This window comes from Hypomesus transpacificus, unplaced genomic scaffold (assembly GCF_021917145.1).
Source record: "Hypomesus transpacificus isolate Combined female unplaced genomic scaffold, fHypTra1 scaffold_251, whole genome shotgun sequence".
In the NCBI taxonomy this organism is placed as follows: Eukaryota; Metazoa; Chordata; class Actinopteri; order Osmeriformes; family Osmeridae; genus Hypomesus; species Hypomesus transpacificus.
In genome coordinates this window covers 73,976-93,857 of record NW_025813779.1, presented here as the reverse complement: position 1 = coordinate 93,857, position 19,882 = coordinate 73,976, and the positions used below count along the sequence as shown (strand labels likewise).

At 49.3% G+C, this 19,882-nt stretch overlaps 3 protein-coding genes across 4 annotated transcripts; 1 reads left to right on the top strand and 2 right to left on the bottom strand.

Moving 5' to 3' along the window:
• The first annotated feature begins 133 nt into the window (after positions 1 to 133).
• On the top strand, positions 134 to 5,999 carry gba (glucosidase, beta, acid). Its single transcript, XM_047014468.1, has 11 exons — positions 134 to 707; positions 829 to 1,020; positions 1,371 to 1,517; positions 1,670 to 1,803; positions 2,025 to 2,197; positions 2,427 to 2,516; positions 3,265 to 3,412; positions 4,022 to 4,246; positions 4,436 to 4,599; positions 4,945 to 5,061; positions 5,144 to 5,999. The coding sequence occupies exons 1-11, from the start codon at positions 632 to 634 to the stop codon at positions 5,247 to 5,249; spliced, it is 1,572 nt and encodes a 523-aa protein (XP_046870424.1). The 5' UTR covers positions 134 to 631; the 3' UTR covers positions 5,250 to 5,999.
• Positions 6,000 to 6,011: 12 nt separating this feature from the next.
• rnf115a (ring finger protein 115a) lies at positions 6,012 to 12,629 on the bottom strand. Its single transcript, XM_047014472.1, has 9 exons — positions 12,502 to 12,629; positions 10,824 to 10,882; positions 10,382 to 10,436; positions 9,803 to 10,134; positions 9,413 to 9,481; positions 9,022 to 9,094; positions 8,858 to 8,951; positions 7,736 to 7,851; positions 6,012 to 7,139 (listed from the first exon to the last, which is right to left on the bottom strand). The coding sequence occupies exons 1-9, from the start codon at positions 12,577 to 12,579 to the stop codon at positions 7,020 to 7,022; spliced, it is 996 nt and encodes a 331-aa protein (XP_046870428.1). The 5' UTR covers positions 12,580 to 12,629; the 3' UTR covers positions 6,012 to 7,019.
• Positions 12,630 to 12,946: 317 nt separating this feature from the next.
• On the bottom strand, positions 12,947 to 16,789 carry dap3 (death associated protein 3). Of its 2 annotated transcripts, XM_047014469.1 has the most exons (13): positions 16,614 to 16,789; positions 16,194 to 16,240; positions 15,921 to 16,040; positions 15,309 to 15,410; positions 15,090 to 15,198; positions 14,909 to 15,001; positions 14,664 to 14,794; positions 14,455 to 14,535; positions 13,895 to 14,062; positions 13,712 to 13,771; positions 13,538 to 13,627; positions 13,322 to 13,439; positions 12,947 to 13,184 (listed from the first exon to the last, which is right to left on the bottom strand). In XM_047014469.1, exons 2-13 carry the CDS (start codon positions 16,230 to 16,232, stop codon positions 13,099 to 13,101), a joined length of 1,197 nt encoding a protein of 398 aa, XP_046870425.1. In that variant the 5' UTR covers positions 16,233 to 16,240; positions 16,614 to 16,789; the 3' UTR covers positions 12,947 to 13,098. The 2 variants fall into 2 exon arrangements, with proteins under 2 accessions (XP_046870425.1, XP_046870426.1); XM_047014470.1 differs by lacking the exon at positions 12,947 to 13,184 and having other exon boundaries at positions 13,347 to 13,439; positions 13,525 to 13,627.
• Between the last annotated feature and the right edge of the window lie 3,093 nt (positions 16,790 to 19,882).

Here is a 19,882-nt window from a genome sequence, read left to right as displayed (position 1 = left end):
ATTCTCTGCCTCTATGCTTATTCTGAAGGCAAACTCACGCTCACGATTCTGTCAAGTGTGACGTTGACGTTATGAGTTATCAGACTCATATTCTGACTAGAATTATGAGTATGACAACGTCAGGCTATATTCACCATGCTGTATTCTAGTAAGTTAGACACAGATTAGTTATTTAAACTCAATAAATGAATTATGAAAAATAAATGTTGTGCTCCTTGACAAATTGAGACATCTGGCGGTTGGTGGGACACATTGCATGACGTAGGCAGCCAGCTTCAGTCATATGACCGCGCTGTCCTACAGCCACAACTTTTGGAAACCCGGAAACTGCAGTAGAAAGTGTCCGTTGGGATATGCATCGAAAACTTTATAAATAAGAATCTGAAGTGACATGACGAAGACCGGAATTTGAGTAAGACGAATTGTTTAAAATGTTTAGCATCGAAGCTCTGTGGCGGTGCTGAGGTAACCGATTGTGTGTCTCCCATAAAGTCTGTGTCAGCGAAATGAACGCAGCACCTGTGCCCATATTAACTGAGTGTATTGCAGATTTCGAGCATTGTCTCTAAGATGGTCATTTATTAACTGCATAATTAGGCCCCATGAGATACCTTCCTCTCCCAGCAGATACATGATGGCTTTGCCATCACCAGCAGCTGGTCTCTTACATTTAGTCCTGCTCACAGGAATAGCCACACTCTCCAATGGTAAGGTCGCTATCATCCATACATTCTTGTTGTTGTGCAAAGTTAAGACTCTGTACGATAGCTTAGAAATATAGTAGTTTTATCATTTAATCTATGGCGTTTGTGTGTATGTTTTCTCTAGCTAGCGACGAGTGCGTGGCCCGTGACTTTGGCCATGGCTCCGTGGTTTGTGAGTGTAACTCAACCCACTGTGATAGTGCTGGGCCATGCAGCTTGCCTGGGTTGGGTCAGTTCGCCTCCTACCTGAGCAGTAAGGCTGGCAGCAGGCTGGAGAGGGGGCAGGGCCGGGTCCTTGCCAACAGCTCTGGGACAGGTGAGGCGCTGGACCCTAGCAGGTGCACCAAGAGGAGGAGGACAGAACCAGTGGCACCCACATTGTTTTATATATTTATTTACCTGATGCTTTTTTCCAGAGTGATCAAATCAGGTGTCACGTGTGTAGCTCTTTTGCGTGCAATGTCACAAAAGAGCTTCACAGTCGCCTACCATTTAGCACTCATAACCAACCTAAACCCTCAGAGGAGACCCCAAAAAAAGTCCCCCAAATTTGTGAGAGAGAAAAGATACTAACCATGTTTTACTAATATCAGCCGTGTCAGTGGTCTGTCTGTAGATAACTGGAGCTAACGCCCCTGTGTGTGTTCTTCCACTGGACGCTCTCAGCTCTCAGGCTGACTATCGTTCCCTACCAGAAATACCAGCGGATCCGAGGCTTCGGTGGCTCGATGACGGACGCAGCGGCCCTGAACATCCTGGCTCTCTCTCCAGGAGGACAGGAGCAGCTCCTGCGGCAGTACTTCTCCCCCGAGGGTGAGTCTTCAGACGGAGGAGACGGGGGGGAGATGCCCAGCACAGCAGTTCCTGCAGGCCTGTGTTCCCCCTGCAGTCCTGGGATGACAGCTGATGCCTGTGTTCCCCCTGCAGTCCTGGGATGACAGCTGATGCCTGTGTTCCCCCTGCAGGTGTAGGCTACAGCGTGGTCCGTGTTCCCATGGCCAGCTGTGACTTCTCCACCCGTCTGTACACCTACGCAGACACGCCTGGAGACTACAGCCTGGAGAACTTCACCCTTGCTGCAGAAGACATCAACATGAAGGTATGAGCTCTCTCCCTCTCTCTCCCTCTCTCTCCCCCTCTCTCCCTCTCTCTCTCCCTCCCCCTCTCTCTCTCCCTCTCTCTCTCTCTCTCTCTCTCTCTCTCTCTCTCCCTCTCTCTCTCTCTGTCTCTCTCCCTCTCTGCTCATCGTATTGATTTAAATCACAGTTAGACATGTCATCAGGACACCTCTCCCATGAAAGCTCGTTCCCTCCCTCCCAGATCCCCCTGCTGCAGCGCGCCCAGGCCATGTCCCCCCGCCCTCTGTCTCTGCTGGCCAGTGCCTGGAGCGCCCCCGCCTGGCTGAAGACCAATGGTGCGCTCACTGGGAAAGGCTCTCTGAAGGGCCAGCCTGGGGGGAAGGAGCACAAGACCTGGGCTCAGTATTACATCAGGTAATCACACTTCTAAAAATCCTAAACACAGACCTAAGCTCAGTATTAAATCAGGTAAACACACTTCTAAACATCCTAAACACAGACCTGGGCTCAGTATTACATCAGGTAAACACACTTCTAAACATCCTAAACACAGACCTGGGCTCAGTATTACATCAGGTAAACACACTTGTAAACATCCTAAACACAGACTCGTGTTGGTCCAGACTGATCATGTCTCTCTCAGGTTTCTGGAGGAGTACGCCAGACACAACCTGACCTTCTGGGCCATGACCACTGGGAACGAACCCTCTGCTGGACTCATGACCAACTACAGGTTCCTCTCACCCCCCCCCCCCCCCCCCCCCCCCCCCCCCCCCCCCCCCCCCAGCCTCACCTCACCCCCCAGCCTCACCTCACCCCACCAGCCTCACCCCACCAGCCTCACCTCACCTCACCCGCCTCACCTCACCCCCCAGCCTCACCTCACCCCACCAGCCTCACCCCCCCAGCCTCACCTCACCCCCCAGCCTCACCTCACCCCCCAGCCTCACCCCACCAGCCTCACCCCACCAGCCTCACCTCACCCCCCCAGCCTCACCTCACCCACCAGCCTCACCTCACCCCCCAGCCTCACCCCCCCCAGCCTCACCTCACCCCACCAGCCTCACCCCCCCAGCCTCACCTCACCCACCAGCCTCACCTCACCCCCCAGCCTCACCCCACCAGCCTCACCCCCCCAGCCTCACCTCACCCCACCAGCCTCACCCCCCCTGCCTCACCTCACCGCACCAGCCTCACCCCCCCAGCCTTACCTCACCCCACCAGCCTCACCTCACCCACCAGCCTCACCTCACCCCCCAGCCTCACCCACCAGCCTCACCTCACCCCACCAGCCTCACCCCCCCAGCCTCACCTCACCGCACCAGCCTCACCCCCCAGTCTCACAGATAGTACAGGTGTTATGCCATGTCTACCAGAGGCACTAGTGTAGCTGCACGTCAGTTATTCAACAACATCATAATAGATGCAAGCGAATGATAGCTACCAATACATGTCTTTGAGGAGTGTTTGTCCTGCTGCAGTTTCCAGGCGATGGGCTTCACAGCGGAGGAGCAGAGGGACTGGGTTGGCTTGGACCTGGGCCCCGCCCTGCACGCATCACCATACCCCCAAACACACCTGCTCATTCTGGACGACAACAGGCTGCTGCTGCCACACTGGGCCAAAGTGGTGAGAGAGAGAGAGAGACATAGAGAGACATAGAGAGAGAGTGAGAGAGACATAGAGAGAGAGACAGAGAGTGAGAGAGACAGACATAGAGAGAGAGTAAGACATAGAGAGAAACACATAGAGACATAGAGAGAGAGACATAGAGACAGACATAGAGACATAGAGAGACATAGAGAGAGACATAGAGAGAGACATAGAGAGAGACATAGAGAGAGAGACATAGAGAGACAGACATAGAGAGAGAGACATAGAGAGAGAGACATAGAGAGACAGACATAGAGACATAGAGAGAGACATAGAGAGAGACATAGAGAGAGAGACAGAGAGACAGACATAGACACAGAGAGAGAGACATTGAGAGAGACATTGAGAGAGACATTGAGAGAGAGAGAGACATAGACATTGAGAGAGACATAGAGAGAAACAGAGAGAGAGAGAGACATTGAGAGAGAGGGAGAGAGAGACATTGAGAGAGAGACATTGAGAGAGAGACATAGAGAGAGAGACATAGAGAGAGAGACATTGAGAGAGAGAGACATTGAGAGAGAAAGAGAGACATAGTGTATGTGAGGAGAGCTGGTTGATAGATGCACTGTGTGTTGTGTGCAGGTGTTGAGTGACGTGCGTGCGGCACGCTACATCCACGGTGTGGGTGTTCACTGGTACCTGGACGGCCTTGTGCCAGCAGAGCTCAGCCTGGGCACCACCCACCACCTGTACCCCGAGTACTACCTGTTTGGAACGGAGGCGTGCGCAGGCTGGAGCCCCCTGGACCGGGGCGTGAAGCTGGGCAGCTGGGACAGGGCCGAGCAGTACGCCCATGATATCATAGAGGTCAGAGGTCATACTGACGCCTTCATTCTCTACTTTATTTTCGTCCCTCAAATGCAACCGGATTCCTCATGTTTCCTTCATTCATTTTGCATGTGAACGTTCACTCTCTGTAACGATTAGAAGGATTAGTTAAAGGAGATATGGCACGTTGCCTCGTAACTCCACGCCCCCCTGTCTGTCTCACTGCAGGATCTGAACCACGGGGTTGTGGGTTGGACCGACTGGAACCTGGCTCTGGACCCTGGCGGGGGCCCCAACTGGGTCAAGAACTTTGTGGACAGCCCCATCATCGTGGACCCCAAACAAGATGTCTTCTACAAGCAGCCTACCTTCTACAGCCTGGCCCACTTCAGGTACCCCCTGCTGGTCTGGCCCACTTCAGGTACCCCCTGCTGGTCTGGCCCACTTCAGGTACCCCCTGGTCTGGGCCACTTCAGGTACCCCCTGCTGGTCTGGCCCACTTCAGGTACCCCCTGCTGGTCTGGGCCACTTCAGGTACCCCCTGCTGGTCTGGCCCACTTCAGGTACCCCCTGCTGGTCTGGCCCATTTCAGGTACCCCCTGGTCTGGCCCACTTCAGGTACCCCCTGCTGGTCTGGGCCGGACACCAAGCTTGCCATGGTCGATAGGTCAAGAGACGCAAGTTCTTCTCAAGTTTCTGTTCAGTTTAACCTGATTCACGGCCCTCTGTCCCAACAGCAAGTTCCTGTTGGAGGGTTCTCAGAGAGTGGGCGTGTCCTCCAGTCAGGAAACAGCTCTGGAAAGCTCCGCCTTCCTCAGACCCGATGGTTCAGTGGTGCTCACCATTCTGAACAGGTGGGAAGAGGTGGGCAGTTCTTTATGAATGGGGATAATTCATGTTTATCAATCTGAGTTTGTGTGTTTGTTGGTTTTGCAGGTCGTCGTCAGATGTGAATTTTGAGGTGTGGCATCCTGCTGTTGGCTTCATCTCCTCCTCCTCCCATGCCCATTCTCTGCTCACACTGGCCTGGAACACGCACTGACGCACACACACACTGACACACACACACACTGACACACACACTGACACACACACACTGACACACACACTGACACACACACACACACACACACCTGGACTCTACACTGAACAAGCCTGCTACTGGAACTGTATAATCCAGGTCATTGTCCAACCAAATCAGCATGAACCAACCACCTCGTAAGACATTCTTAACAGGTCCCACACATTAGCGCTTATCAGTATTTGTGTGACACGACTAAAATGACTGTGTAGATCTGAACACTGAGGGATGATGGTCCGTACGGGCAAACTTCTCTACCATCCAACCCAACGGTGTGTGATTAAAGAACCAAAGCCAAAGATTGTAATCAAGTTGACTGCTGTGATTATCTGCACTGATCTCAACCTCTTTGAAGGTTGAAATAAACTGTGATGTTTCTCTCTGGCCTGTGGTGATGCAAGAAACATTACGATGCAACAGAAACGTGCTTTGAAATACTAGGGGTGGGGGGAAAAAACGATTCACATTTTTATAAATTTTTTTATCTTTGAAAAACTGTGAATCGATTTTTTTTTTATCGAATCGTGACCCCAAGAATCGAATCATGAGATACCAAAAGATTCCCGCCCCTACGAAGTACCTTAACTGATCTTTTTCAAATTAGATACATTTCAAAACTTTTGCTTGAATTCCAGTTTATGAATGATGCACAGTGCATGAATGGGACTTCCTTTTAATCCTGAATAAATTGTGTTTTGACAACACCCTGAACTTTTGGGTTTATTCCTTTCTTTTTAAATTTATTAATACGTCATACACATTTTCATATATATAATAATATACATAGACTTTAATATCCAGAATAATATCCTAATTCACATTTGTTTCTCCATTCTCAAAGTTGTAGTTTTTTCTTCCAATAATTCCCCATTTTTCCATATTTTCCAATTCAAACCAGAAGTTGCTGGACTAAAATTATTTACATTAAAAAAATAGAGTGATAGAAATGTGAAACAAAAGACAAACTCATCAACAGAATAATAAAATGACAGAAGGAGGCAATCTGTTTGTAATATATACACCAGAATGGAGGAATGACAGAGTGGAGGGGGAGGGGGGGGCTGGGTTCCAAATCTGAAGCCTTGGTTCCTTCCAAGGTCCTTGCGTCCAGAGGAAGAAGGTAAATTGGGGTGAATTTCAGTTTTACCTCAAGCCCCTTTTGTGCTCAGCAGTTTGAACACTTCATGTATTCAGTTTGGGGTGAAGATGGGGGATGGTCCAGCCAAGTACAGAAGTTTCCAGAGGGCCAAGGGCGTGCGAGGACAACAGAGCCCTGGAGAGGAAGAGGCCAGAGCGGGGTGAAAGAGACAAGGCTTCCAGGCTTGAAACATCACCAGAGCGGGGTGAAAGAGACAAGGCTTCCAGGCTTGAAACATCACCAGAGCGGGGTGAAAGAGACAAGGCTTCCAGGCTTGAAACATCACCTGGGATTCCAAACAACAGTATTTTACAGCAGTGCATTTCAAGAAGGATGGAGGAGAGGGAATAAGAGAAAACCAAAAAGAGGTGGGTCTGACAGGAACGGTGGGCTGCTTTGCCATGATGCCACAGAAGAGCTATTGCTTTGTGTGTGTGTGTACATGGATAGAGACAGACGGGTTAGTAGGCAAGGTGAAGTTGAGATGATCGTCCTAAGACTGGAGATGGTTCAAACAGAGAAGGATGGAAGGATGACCGTCTTGGTTTGAGGGCCGAGGAGCAGGGGGGGGCTGGGGGGCGGAGAGGTGTGTCTCAGAAGGACCATCTCTCCTGTGTGCGTGGATCCGTGGAGAGGGAGGGGGACTCTGGGGGGGGCAGGCTACTGCTGTCCTCTCCATTCAGACCCTTCCTACAGACAGGACATGTGTCATGCTGGAGGGAGAGAGAGGGAGACAGAGAGAGAGGGAGAGAGAGGGAGAGAGGGAGAGAGAGAGAGAGAGAGAGAGAGAGAGAGAGACAGAGAGAAAAAGAGAGAGAGGAGGAACAAGGTGTCAAGCTGAGGAGAAAGACACCAATGCATGCAGGCCTGCAGTATCTTTACACATTATTACTATCATACTGTTGTAACTACTTGAGAAGATCCTTATGTGAGTGTTATGACTATTTACAACATTATCATGATTCAAACTTCACCCCCAATGTCCCACCCAGCTTCCCCCCCACCTTCCCCATCTCCAGCCCCTCTGCCCCCTCCCCATCTCCAGCCCCCCTGCCCCCTCCCCTCCCCATCTCCAGCCCCCCTACCCCCTCCCCATCTCCAACCCCCCTGCCCCAGCCCCCTGCCCCCTCCCCATCTCCAACCCCCCTGCCCCCTCCCCATCTCCAACCCCCCTCCCCTCCCCATCTCCAGCCCCCCTGCCCCCTCACCATCTCCAGCCCCTCTGCCCCCTCCCCATCTCCAGCCCCTCTGCCCCCTCCCCATCTCCAGCCCCCTCCCCATCTCCAGCCCCCCTGCCCCCTCCCCTCACCATCTCAAGCCAGGGCACTATACAGTCTGAGTGGAAGAAGTGGTTACAGGGAAGCTGTCTGACCGGCTCCCCCACCGCAAAGTCTTCCTTACACACCGGACACTCCATACTGCAGTCTACAGAGAGAGATACACAGAGAGAGAGAGAGAGAGAGAGAGAGAGAGAGATGGGGAAAGAGAGGAGAGAGGGATGGGGAGAGAGAGGAGAGAGATGGGGGGAGAGAGAGACAGAGACAGAGAGAGGGACAGAAAGAGGAGAGAGAGAGAGATGGGGAGAGAGGAGAGGGGGGGGATGGATGAACAGAGAGTGAGGCAGGAGAGAGACATAGGAGAGAGAGAGACATCAAGGTTAGTTACTGATAAACAAATAACTACAGCTTTTGTCGAAGTGATCCTGGGCTTTTTAAGTGAGCATGATCATGACTTGAGGGAGGAAATATCCAAATGGGCTTTGAAAAGGTTTTCCTCCCAGTAGACTCAACATGACAGCAGCGAGTGTGTCGTGCTAAATTCCTGAGTGGCTCGTTGAGGCTTTAAGAGCAACAGGCAGCTCCCTGCTAATGACACCAGAAGGGAAGACAACAGCTATGGGGCCCTGGGCCAGAGAAACAGTATTACACAGAGAGAGAGAGAGAGAGAGTCCTCATTTACCCCAATGAGTCAGCTATCAACTGCACTGCAGAAACCACAGTCAAGCTAACACAGATAATAATAATTTGTAATAATAATGAGAATGGAAGGTGAGGAGAGGGAGGAGAGGGAGGCAGGGGAGGAGAGATGATAGAGGGAGGAGAGATAGGAGAGGGAGGAGAGATGATAGAGGGAGGAGAGGGAGGCAGGGGAGGAGAGATGATAGAGGGAGGAGAGATAGGAGAGGGAGGAGAGATGATAGAGGGAGGAGAGGGAGGCAGGGGAGGAGAGATGATAGAGGGAGGAGAGATAGGAGAGGGAGGAGAGATGATAGAGGGAGGAGAGGGAGGCAGGGGAGGAGAGATGATAGAGGGAGGAGAGGGAGGCAGGGGAGGAGAGGTGATAGAGGGAGGAGAGGGAGGAGAGGTGATAGAGGGAGGAGAGGAGGAGTGGTGATAGAGGGAGGATAGGAGGAGTGGGAAGAGACGCCCACCTGCTTGTTCCTGAGAGACGTGTACTGTGGGGAGAGAGGAGATCTTCTCCTTCTCTGCTGGGGGAGGGCCCGTGTTCTCAAACTGGCCTAATAACTACACACACACATTAGATACATGAAAGTTAGATATGGTCAAACTGTGTGTGTGTGTGTGTACCACTTACCTGTGTTATGACAGCATCCAGCCCTCCCTGTCCCCATGCATAGTCTCCTGGGTTAGAGTGCAACATCCCTGTCCTGACACACACACACACACACACACGTTCAGGTCCAGAAGTCTGAGACCACTTAGTCAAGATATTTCCAGTTTTGAGTGTCAAAGATCCATTCACTGCCCCCTTAAAAAATATTTCTTCTACGATTTACACACTTCTTGGGTTTTTATATGTTTCTGAATCCTCAAACCTTTTTTTGCTGAAAATATTGGATATTTTCAAAGTGGTTCAGTCAAAACATCAATATAAAAGGTCAAATATCCTCCTGTCTATTATCTGTCTATAATCTATAAATCAATACAAGCACGTGACCACAGAGCAGCACAGTGGCACTTCTCACCATGACAGAGGAGGAGAGCCAGGAACTCCAGAGTTAGCAAACAAACCAGCCAGAAACTGTTGTACAATCCTGGAGAACACACACACACACACATAAGACTAGCTGTGACAATCAGACCATAGATGATGTGGGAGGTGTTAAGGTAAAGGAGTGCTTGGGGGGGTGATAGAGAGAGAGAGAGAGACAGGGAGAGGGAGAGAAGGGGAGAGAGAAGGGGGAAGAGAGGGAGAGAGATGGAGAGATATTGACAGAGAAGGGGGAAGAGAGGGAGAGAGATGGAGAGAGAAGGGGAGAGATATTGACAGAGAAGGGGGAAGAGAGGGAGAGAGATGGAGAGAGAAGGGGAGAGAGAGGGAGAGAGAAGGGGGGGAGAGAGAGGGAGACACTCACCCCTCCACAGCAGGCGAGCGGTCTGGTCTGTTGCTTGCCCTGGACCTGTACCTCCTCTGGCTGTGCAGGCGAGGGGGGCGCCCCGGACTCCAGTGCTCCCCTGCTCCCAACGGACCCCCCAGGGGCCCCCCCAACCCTGCTGGCACCGACCCCCCAATGGGGCCCCCTCCCAGCCCCCCCAGCCCGCCTAGCCCTCCCAGGCCACCCAAACCCCCCAAGCCCCCTAGTCCTCCCAGGGGCCCGACCCCGCCCCCCCCCGGGACCCGGGGTTCTGAGTCTGGACTGTCCCCGTCTGCTGCATAAGGTCGCTCCACAAACAGCAGGTGCCACAGCTGGGGGGGAGGGAGGAGGGGGGAGGGAAGGAAGGAAGGAATGGAGGGAGTTGTCCAAGCGGAGGTGGGAGGAGAGGGAAGGACACAGTGTGGGAGAGAGATGGGGGGGGGGGGGGGGGGGGGTGAGACAAAGCAAAAACAAAGTACAGTTACAGTCACCCCCTAGTATGTCTCCATAGCAACCCAACAACCCTCCTTGCCCCTCCCTCTCCCCCCCCCCCCTCTGAGCCTGCAGTGCATTTTGTACCTCTGCGAACTGCGTGGCAGTGTCATCTATCCCGTTAGCGCCGCCCTCTAGGAGACTGAGGGCAACACAGGGGACAAGAGACGCAGCGTTAGAGACAAGCACGTCCATCCAATGGGATTAGAGCTCCCATCAACACACACACACAACAACACACTCCCATAGTCTTACCTTACCTCAACCCCCCGCGTTACGTGATGTTACACTGTGCTACATGCTGTTACCTGATGTTACACTGTGCTACATGCTGTTACCTGATGTTACACTGTGCTACATGCTGTTACCTGATGTTACACTGTGCTACATGCTGTTACCTGATGTTACACTGGGCTACATGCTGTTATATGATGTTACACTGTGCTACATGCTGTTACGTGATGTTACACTGTGCTACATACTGTTACGTGATGTTGCATGATGTTAGTCGTAAAAACTGAAATCTAACCTGGAATCATCTGTTACTTCCTCGATGAACCCGGACTCACATCTCGGACAAATGTACTCCTGAAAATACATCAAAAAGGGGAGATTAGGCACACACACACGCACACACACACACACACACACACGCACACGCACACACACACGCACACAACCTATGCCAACTGTCACAAACACAGACAACTAAGAGATAAAGGAGACCCTCGCTTAATTCAACTGGCTCTCACTGCCAATGGGATGCCACAGGAGAATGTCCTTGTACTTACTGTAAGTCGCTCTGGATAAGAGCGTCTGCTAAAGGACTAAATGTAAATGAATGAAATGAACATAACAGCCAGTATGACATCACAGCCAGTAATGACACCACAGCCAGTATGACATTGCAAGTGTTGACAGTGTCTGACCCACATATCCTGGAAACCGCAGAGTCTGCAACAATCTCCCCTGACTGCTACTGCATTAGAAAGGTTCTTGTTTTTGTGGTGTAGCCGAACTAAAGGGTTTTCACAGATTGCAACTTGTCCCTGATATCTAAAGCTCGCAGAGTCCTTAACAGGAAGGTTTGACAGCCTGTTTGGGAGGGTCAACAGCAGGGTGAAGAATAAGGAAATACAAGCTTGCCTATGAGGGCAGAGCTAGGCAGTCATATATGAGAAGTGGTAACCTTCAAAAAGTCCAGAAGAGTTGAGTGGAGAGTCCAACCAACCGCCGTTAGTTTCCCAGGAGACATTAACGCTACATCTGGATGCACTGTCATGTCGGCCTTACACTTATGTAGGTAGCTGCCGTAAATCCTGCTTCTAAAAGGGATGCAAAGGGATTCTGCACAGGGACTTACTCCTTGCAGATGCTGTGTAGATGTACGCCGAAGGCTAAACAGGGGTGCGTGCGGTCACTGGGCATAGCAAAGACAAGCCTCAGCATAGACAGACTGAGACCAGCATTATGATTTAGCCTCAATAGTAGGACGGGACGTCGGAGGATTACCGTCCAGTACTAAGTGGCATACTGACACAACGACTGACAGTAGAAACATGCGAGACAAATAAATAAAAAGGCCTAATCCACGGACATCGAGTATCTTGTGAACGCAGTGAAAAATATATAAATAACTGTTTGTACGTTGATGTGTTGAGCGATCTATATTTCACTTTCAGTTTAATTAAGGCATTAACTATGATGAGGACACCGTCGGACAGCCATAAAAGATATCCCATACCATTGCTAAGAGCAGAGAACCGACTGGTTTAGCTAGACAGCTAGCATTGTTGTTACACATCGAAACAAAACAACCCCGTACTAGGTATAACTTTTCTGATATAAGATTAGATTCAGTGGAATATTTTGTCAAACAGACAGATGTTTAGAAAAAATTGCGAGAAATAATGTCGGTCAATCTAACGTTAGTAACTGTCAAAGCGACAAAACATAAACATCAACCAAACGTAGCAAGCTAGCTGACATTGGTTGCTAGTGCTAGCTAGCTAGATAGGTTAGCTACGCTATGTAGCTTGCTCTACCGTAGCTTGTAGCTATGTAGCTAGCTCTACTGTAGCCTAGCTATCTTTATGCGATCAAGCACTCCGTAGCAGCAAAATAAAGGCTTTTCGTGTCAACTGTCAATTGAGAATCCCAAGAAAATGGTCTGAAGGAAAGAGGATGGATTGAACACGATGTCTTACCGGGAGCTTGGGATTTACTTCTCCCTTACAACAGTGACAGAAGAACCGATGCGGGGGTACAGCCGCAGCCTCCGCCATCTTCCCCAGAATAGCAGCACAAACAGTGACGTCGGTCCTCCAGGACGCCAGAGAGGCGGTCCGCCCCTGGCTCCGCCGACAGTCCGGTGTTCCAGAGAATTCAGTTCCCCCGTTTCCCCTTCTTTGCGCGTGCGCAAAAAAATCATGACGTTTTCGCTTGTTGTAGCTGTATGTGATTTATATAATCGCGTGCTAGTTATAGTGTTTTCCGTGAGCATAAGGTACATGTATTGATGTTAATTTGTACTCGAATTAAGGCTTTAACGAAATGAGGCAAATAGCCCAAACCAATTGCCTCAATGTTCTTAATTATACATTCTTTCCAAACCACAATGTTGTGATTAAATAAATCAATTGAATTTTTTTCAACATTTTTATTATGAAAGACATACAGTATCATGCTGCAGGACAGAATAACTTATGGTTGGAAACACACAGAAATGGATTATAACACTGACGTTATATACAGTATGTGTGCACACATCCACATGAGTGTGTGTGTGTGTGAATGTGTGTGTTTCAGAGGAAAGCGCAAAGTCTATCCAGAAGAGATGGATTTCTGTTACTCAGAAAGATCAACTCTTTCTTCCCCTCCTCGGTTCGACCTGAGGTGAAGGGAAAACGTCAAAAGGGAGGGTTGAAACGACACCGTTTGAGACTTGACACTTCTTCATTACTTTGTTCATATATAAAATCAACCTTCCACATAAATGTTGACGAGTCCAAAGGCAAGGTAACTCACTGTGTGGGTGTTGTAACCAGTTACGGTTCAGATAGTACAAGTAACAACTCTCAAACTCTTTCTCGCTGTAGTCCGAGACTGGAACAGGGACAAAGGGCTCCATGGTGTTAAAGCCCTCCTGTGGGAGATAAACCAGCGCATTACGATCCAGTCTAACGCGTGCTTCTGGAAACAAGAGTGAAATGTCCTAGATGAGAAGATACCGTGACCCCTGACCTCTCCCAGCAGCTCGTGTGGCAGGTAGGCGGAGCTTGGTGTGTAGAGCGATCCGGTCTGAGCCAGAGTGGTGATGACTGCCCCTCCACACTGAGGGGAAAACACACAATCACACAAAGTGTCAAGTCTGCAGTTTAGCCAATCTCTCTGTATGTTCCTGAAGAAAACGCTCACCCAGTCATTCTTCACCAACTTCCTCAAGTTATGAACCAGCGTGAGCTCCTGGGCGGACACCTGGAACACACACACACACACGCACACAGAGAGAGAGAGCTGAGAAACACATCAAGCCGACACCAGTACAAGAAGACCTCCTCGGTCTCCAGAGGATGGTGAGACGAAGGAGGAGGTCTCTACCGGGCTCTTGTCCTCCTTCTTCAGGGTCGTCCTCCCCCAGAGAGCGTTGATCCCGTCCACGGCCACGACCACCCTGAAGCCCTTGAGGTCTGGATCTGCCGTCTGAAGCCTCAGCTCCTTCATCAGGGCTCCGACCACGTCGCTACTGCTCTTCACCCGGGTCACGCCCTGCGGAGCACAGACGCCAGGTCAGACTGAAACATGCCCGTCATGCCTGCTCAGAAATATGTGGCCGTGCCTTTCCAACTCCAATGGTGATTCTTATAGATACTTTATTGATCCCCTCAGAGGGACGGTTGGCTTGTTTGTTATACCTGTGTTGTTCCACAAATCATGTGCATACAATACAGCACAAGGGCATCGTCTTAATCTCATCCAGGATGTCATGTATTATTTTCAAGATGTTCGATTCCATCCTAGTCATTTACTGCATGTCACCCTCTTCCTCTCTCCCTGCCTCTCCCCAACTGTCACTATCAAAATAAATTAAGCAGAGAAAGCCACCAAAATATCTCAAAAGGTTTTTTTTTTTTTTTTCTTTGACGAGGTTTAGGCCTCACCTGGTCGACCAGTTCCCCCAGCGGACGTCCCTCCTCAGTGCTCTCTCTCTTCGTCCACACGTACCTCTGCCTGGTCGTCATCTGGCGGGGGGACAGGAGGGTTCACAGCCTCTCAGTGTAACAGACTGACAACACAGACACAGCCTCTCAGTGTAACAGACTGACAACACAGACACAGCCTCTCAGTGTATCTGGGGAGGGATAACCACCTTGGACAGGAAGTGCTCGTTTGTGATTCTGAAATTGCGCAGCCAATTAGAAGCTTGGATTGGCTGGTCGAACCGAGAGCTGTTATAGGTCGAAGGCAGCAGCTCCTTGCAGTTTTTCACCCATCGATGGGCTATGGGAAGGATGGAACACAGAGAGGATGCCATTAAACCCTAAACAGGATTTCTTATCTCCGCCAGCTCTCAAATTCAGTGTGTGTGTGTGTGTGTGTGTCTGTGTATGTCACCATCTGGTATGTGCAGCACCAGCCATCCTTGGGAGGCACAGTAGTGAACAGCATGGCAGAGGGACATGGTCTTTCCACTTCCCTTCACTCCATCTACACATCCAGTCAAGGTCAGCAACAACAAACATACCATACATGGTCAGATAAGTGGCAAACATGTCTTCTGAGAGTGTAAGGATACAGAACACATAGCGCAGGGCGGGTTTGCTGTAGTCGGCTCTCCTCAGGTGGGAGATGACCTCCAGGGCGGGCTGCCTCACCATCACACAGCCCTCAGTGAACGTCTTGGTCTTAAAAACAAATAAAATAGTGTGTGATACTCACGTGAGAAGCCGGCTTAATCACAACGATATATATGCCTTATATCAAACTTTGTCTGCATTACGAACACGTAACGTACCTGCAGTTGGAAGCGTGAGGGCAGGCCGTGAGGGAAGAGAGTGCGAGGGTGATCTGGGGGCAGAGTGTAGTACTGTCCAAGATGGTTCTCTGAATGGCAGGCCTGCAAGAAGCACCAGGACAGACACAGTAACTACAGACGGCAGGTACTGGAGCTGTGTCCATACCAGGTGACGTCTGGAGGAACCAGGACAGACACAGTAACTACAGAGGGCAGGTACTGGAGCTGTGTCCATACCAGGTGACGTCTGGAAGAACCAGGACAGACACAGTGACTACAGACGGCAGGTACTGGAGCTGTGTCCATACCAGGTGACGTCTGGAGGAACCAGGACAGACACAGTAACTACAGAGGGCAGGTACTGGAGCTGTGTCCATACCAGGTGACGTCTGGAGGAACCAGGACAGACACAGTAACTACAGACGGCAGGTACTGGAGCTGTGTCCATACCAGGTGACGTCTGGAGGGTTGTGATTTAACGAGGAGGCTAGAGCCAGATGCATAAACACATCCTGTCGCTGAACTCTTGAGGAAGGAGGTCCACGGGAGAGCACTAGTATGAGACTGGCACAGACTCCACTGTGTGTGTTGGGTGTCACGGTTTTAACCTACCGGGTCGTTCTCCTGCGTCCTGAAGACCTGGAGGGGCTCATGTTGTGGTTTGGGCTCTCCTGCCAGGGCTTCCAGCTGCTGGCCACACCCAGAGCCATGGATTGACCGTGCATGTGTCACCTGTCCATTACATTATCACATCTCAGAGCAGGATTTATAGAAAACGATAAGCAAATACAGCATCAAAAGCTGTATGCATTGAAATAGTATACAGCATTCGATACATAAGATAGAGTTTGAGCTGGTTATCTAAGCAAGGAGGACAGGACTTACCGTTTGACGTAATCTGAAGGACAGTCTTTGGAGCGCCATGATTCAGTCTGAAAAATGAATAAAATAAATCAACAAACGGAACTGCATTTTCACGTAATACATACATTGAGACTGATATGCGACAGTTAGGCTAACAATGTTGGCAAGTAAGGGCAAACTGCAGGCACAGAGAGGGCCACATGTCACATGGGTAGCGTTAGTTAACACTAGCTATTTGGTTACTTTTTATCATCACCGACTACCGTGCTTTAGAAACAAAAATAGTTTATCGTAGTCCGTGGCTGGGTCTACATCGTACACACCCCTACATTAGGCTAGAACTGTCAAGATGGCTTTATAACCTTTGCTACATAAACGCATTAGCTTGGTACGAATACACAGTATTACACCGTAACTGATAACAAGACAGCAAATATTAACCTGAAAATCAATTCATTAAGTACACATCCACGATACAGCAGTGCGATTTCATTCAATTGTGAAATGTCCAAATCTGTTCAGTAAATAATGGAGAGTTGCACAAGCTCGGTCGAACTGTCATAGTGCTTCCTCCATGGACGTCGCCATTTTGGTTTGCAGTCTGGAAGTTGCGTGTTGGATATGCTCATTTAGGGAGCCTGGGCAACTCAACCGGGGCGGCATTGGGTACCCATATCAACTCCACAGAGTGTAGGTCATTTTTATTTATATGTCGATATGTCTGTTTGATAGTGTTATTATCATAGCAATGTGAAATATTTTTCAACAGGAAACCTTTGAACAATTTCAAGTAGACCTAGATTAGTCTCATTTTAGATTGAAACACTGCAAAATGTATTGATGTGGGTGGATTCTCATTCTGAATGTAAACCGTTCTGTGATATCCAGATCCATGTCGTTGATAACTTTTATCGTCGCCATTTTGTTAGGCTACATATTTTTATGATATTATGTGTACTTCGTAATTAACCTTGACGACTACGTCGGTTGACCGTCGTCCTATTCGGTGCTAGACGGCAATGCTATGTTGAGCAAGTTATTTTATATTCGAATATAAAAAACCTCAACGATATTGTTCGCTTCGTAACACTTTTCAGCAAGTTAAACGTCGCCAACAGTCCAACTGTGTAACAACATTTTCACAGAAGACGCACGCTCGTGGGGCGTTTCAAGGGAGTGAAGGTATGGTTACAATGTAACTTTCTCCGAAAAAGTGACAAAACAAACATGACTACTGTAAGAAGCTCGCCACCTAGCTGCAGGGACGCGCTTTCAGATCACAGTCTCGACCCACTGATTATGAAAACACCCGCGCGAATGTTGCACTGTATGTCCTCGAGGATTTGGAACTCGCTTTTCAAGGAGGAGTAACGGGTCTAGTTATGTAATCTAAGCAACATCGAATGCATAGTTAACTAAGGATTGTTGTAGTCGCTAACCACAGGGAATTCAGCAACACCTTGGCTCTATCCAGCCACGCAGTTCTGGGACGCGCTCCGGGTAAGAAGCCTACGTAGCCTTATTGCAAAATGTCATGGTAGTTTGTAAAATGTGCAGGCCTTTGAATGTCTCGTGAATATCATGGTAGAAGTAGCACAGGATTTGAAACAGTGATCGTGGGTGGTTATTTTTAAGGTGATGCAGATCCCGCGCGCGCCGATATTTTCTCTGCCCTCAATGTATTATTATATTTATCTTGCCAAATGTTGCTGACACCAGCATAAGCAGGCAGATCGGGGAACAGGCCATGAAATCACTCTCGCCACAGATGCAAAATTCAGTTATTTCATCACGTGCATTCAGTACCATTTTAGCCAGTAATGTAATCTAAGTTCTTTAGTGATCGATTTAACCTAGATAATCATGATGGCAACATGAATGACAACAACAACAATGGCACGTGTCATGTGTCATCATGTAAGTGCGTCATGCCAATTGAAATACCATTATGCGCAAAAGTCGCTCTCAAAACGAACCTGATGTGGCGTGTTGGCGACCACACCAAAGGCGCTAAATCAGTGATGGAGCACGAGAGAGCGGAACTGAACTGTTCGCACGGTATCTTCAGTAAAAGCCGTACAAGTCAACGCAGTTACAACCTGGGTACACAATGTACAACTAGGAGTATGATACAACTAATAAGTATAAGAAGAGAGTGTGTCTGCGTGCGTGTGATAAAAAGAGGGAGTTTGTATATGTGTGGTTGCGTGAGACTGAGAGATTAAGAGAGAGACATATTGTGTGTCCCAGAGGCTAACCTCTTGAAACATACACCATGTGTTGTGCACGCATCGCCTGCAGCGCTATTCTGAAATACCTTCCCTCTCAAATTACTTTCATATTGGACGTTCATGTTAAATCTGTTGTCGGGGACAGGATAGTGTTATGGATGACACCAGAAGTCAGATGGTGATGATGGGGTGATAGGAGGGAGACCATTAAAATGATGTAATCTGGCTCCATGGCTGCTGAAACCCCAAAGATAGTTTCATATCCATCCATCATTCTGCCAGTGAAACAGCTCCTGGCCTAATGTTAAGATAATGTTGAGTTATGTTTCAAAGGTGTCCCTGGGAGATCAGGGTTGGTAGTGATGCTCTGTGTGAAACAGTTTTCTTTATCGTTCCTGTCGAAGTACCTCCCCTGTCACTTCCTGTGTCCTTGTCACTAGCAGAAGTTTTACCAACCTGTTTGTTGACATGCTATGACACGGCGGTAACCTGGACAATCCACATCCACATCCAGCCCTGTGGTAGTCCTGTGCTGCCAGTTTACCGGCTAGCTATCTGACTTCCTCCTTATTCTCAACTGTCACACTAGGGGAGAGCAGACAAGATGAGGATCCATCCTTATATGTATCCACTTCAACAGTTCAGACAATTTAGTCTCAGATTTGACAGAATGTGTTATGCACCAGCTAGTGAATGGGGCAGTGTGTCGGCACCATCCTGCCTCACGGGGTGAAGGGCTGTGCCGGAGGGATCCAGTAGCCAAACAGAACCTGAAGTTCGACATGAAAACATGGCCTGATAGCCTCCTTTACGGCTATAGGGCAGGAACGGGTCGAGAGACAGATGAGCTATTTCATAAGAAGCTCTCCTGAGCGAGAAAGAGAGAGAGGGGGGGGGGGGGGGGGGGGGGGGAGAGAGAGAGGGGGGGGGGGGGCTGAAAGAATGCAAGACAGGGTGTGTTTTATTAGAAAAACTTATGCTTTTTTTCGTGAGAGTGGAGTGAAATGGAGGCCCGTTAGAGAAAGAGTCGTGGAAGATGCTGTTTCTGTTGGCCACGCGGCCTGTTGATGCGGACGGCGGAAGGGAAAGTATATCACAGCTCAGGGGAATGTTGTTTTAGGGTGTGTTACTTTTTAATGTCACATTAAAAAGCCATTTACAATGGGGTCAATGAAAAGCTTACTGAGGAAGACATGGGAGGGAGAGGAATTCATGCTCCTTTCCAAAAATAAGTTTTGACTCTTTCCTACAGATTTGTGTTCCCACTACTGAGAGGGGAGGAGGGGAAGGGTCTGATGGTGAATGGAGGGATTTAAGTTAGAGGAGAAAAAGAAGGGGAGAGGAGGAGGAGGAAATATGGTTCTGATTAACATGGATACAGGGCCTGCCTTGGGTTGACCGTTTTACTGTGTGGTCTGCTTCAGGAGAGAGAGAATGAGAGAGAGAGAGAGAGAGAGACAGAAAGAAAGAAAGAGAGAG

What these genes read in the sequence shown, in the direction of transcription:
- dap3 (XM_047014469.1), bottom strand. Translation starts at nt 16,232, where the DNA reads ATGGCGCTCCAAAGACTGTCCTTCAGATTACGTCAAACG. An exon ending in CACACGAGCTGCTGGGAGAG is followed by an intron (nt 13,440 to 13,537) that starts GTCAGGGGTCAC and finishes TATCTCCCACAG; the next exon opens with GAGGGCTTTAACACCATGGA. An exon ending in CTGGTTACAACACCCACACA is followed by an intron (nt 13,185 to 13,321) that starts GTGAGTTACCTT and finishes CCTTCACCTCAG; the next exon opens with GTCGAACCGAGGAGGGGAAG.
- rnf115a (XM_047014472.1), bottom strand. Translation starts at nt 12,579, where the DNA reads ATGGCGGAGGCTGCGGCTGTACCCCCGCATCGGTTCTTCTGTCACTGT. An exon ending in GAAGTAACAGATGATTCCAG is followed by an intron (nt 10,437 to 10,823) that starts GTTAGATTTCAG and finishes TGTTGCCCTCAG; the next exon opens with TCTCCTAGAGGGCGGCGCTA. An exon ending in TAGTGCCCTGGCTTGAGATG is followed by an intron (nt 7,140 to 7,735) that starts GTGAGGGGAGGG and finishes CTCTCCCTCCAG; the next exon opens with CATGACACATGTCCTGTCTG.
- gba (XM_047014468.1), top strand. Translation starts at nt 632, where the DNA reads ATGATGGCTTTGCCATCACCAGCAGCTGGTCTCTTACATTTAGTCCTG. An exon ending in CAGAAGACATCAACATGAAG is followed by an intron (nt 1,804 to 2,024) that starts GTATGAGCTCTC and finishes CCTCCCTCCCAG; the next exon opens with ATCCCCCTGCTGCAGCGCGC. An exon ending in TACAGCCTGGCCCACTTCAG is followed by an intron (nt 4,600 to 4,944) that starts GTACCCCCTGCT and finishes CTGTCCCAACAG; the next exon opens with CAAGTTCCTGTTGGAGGGTT.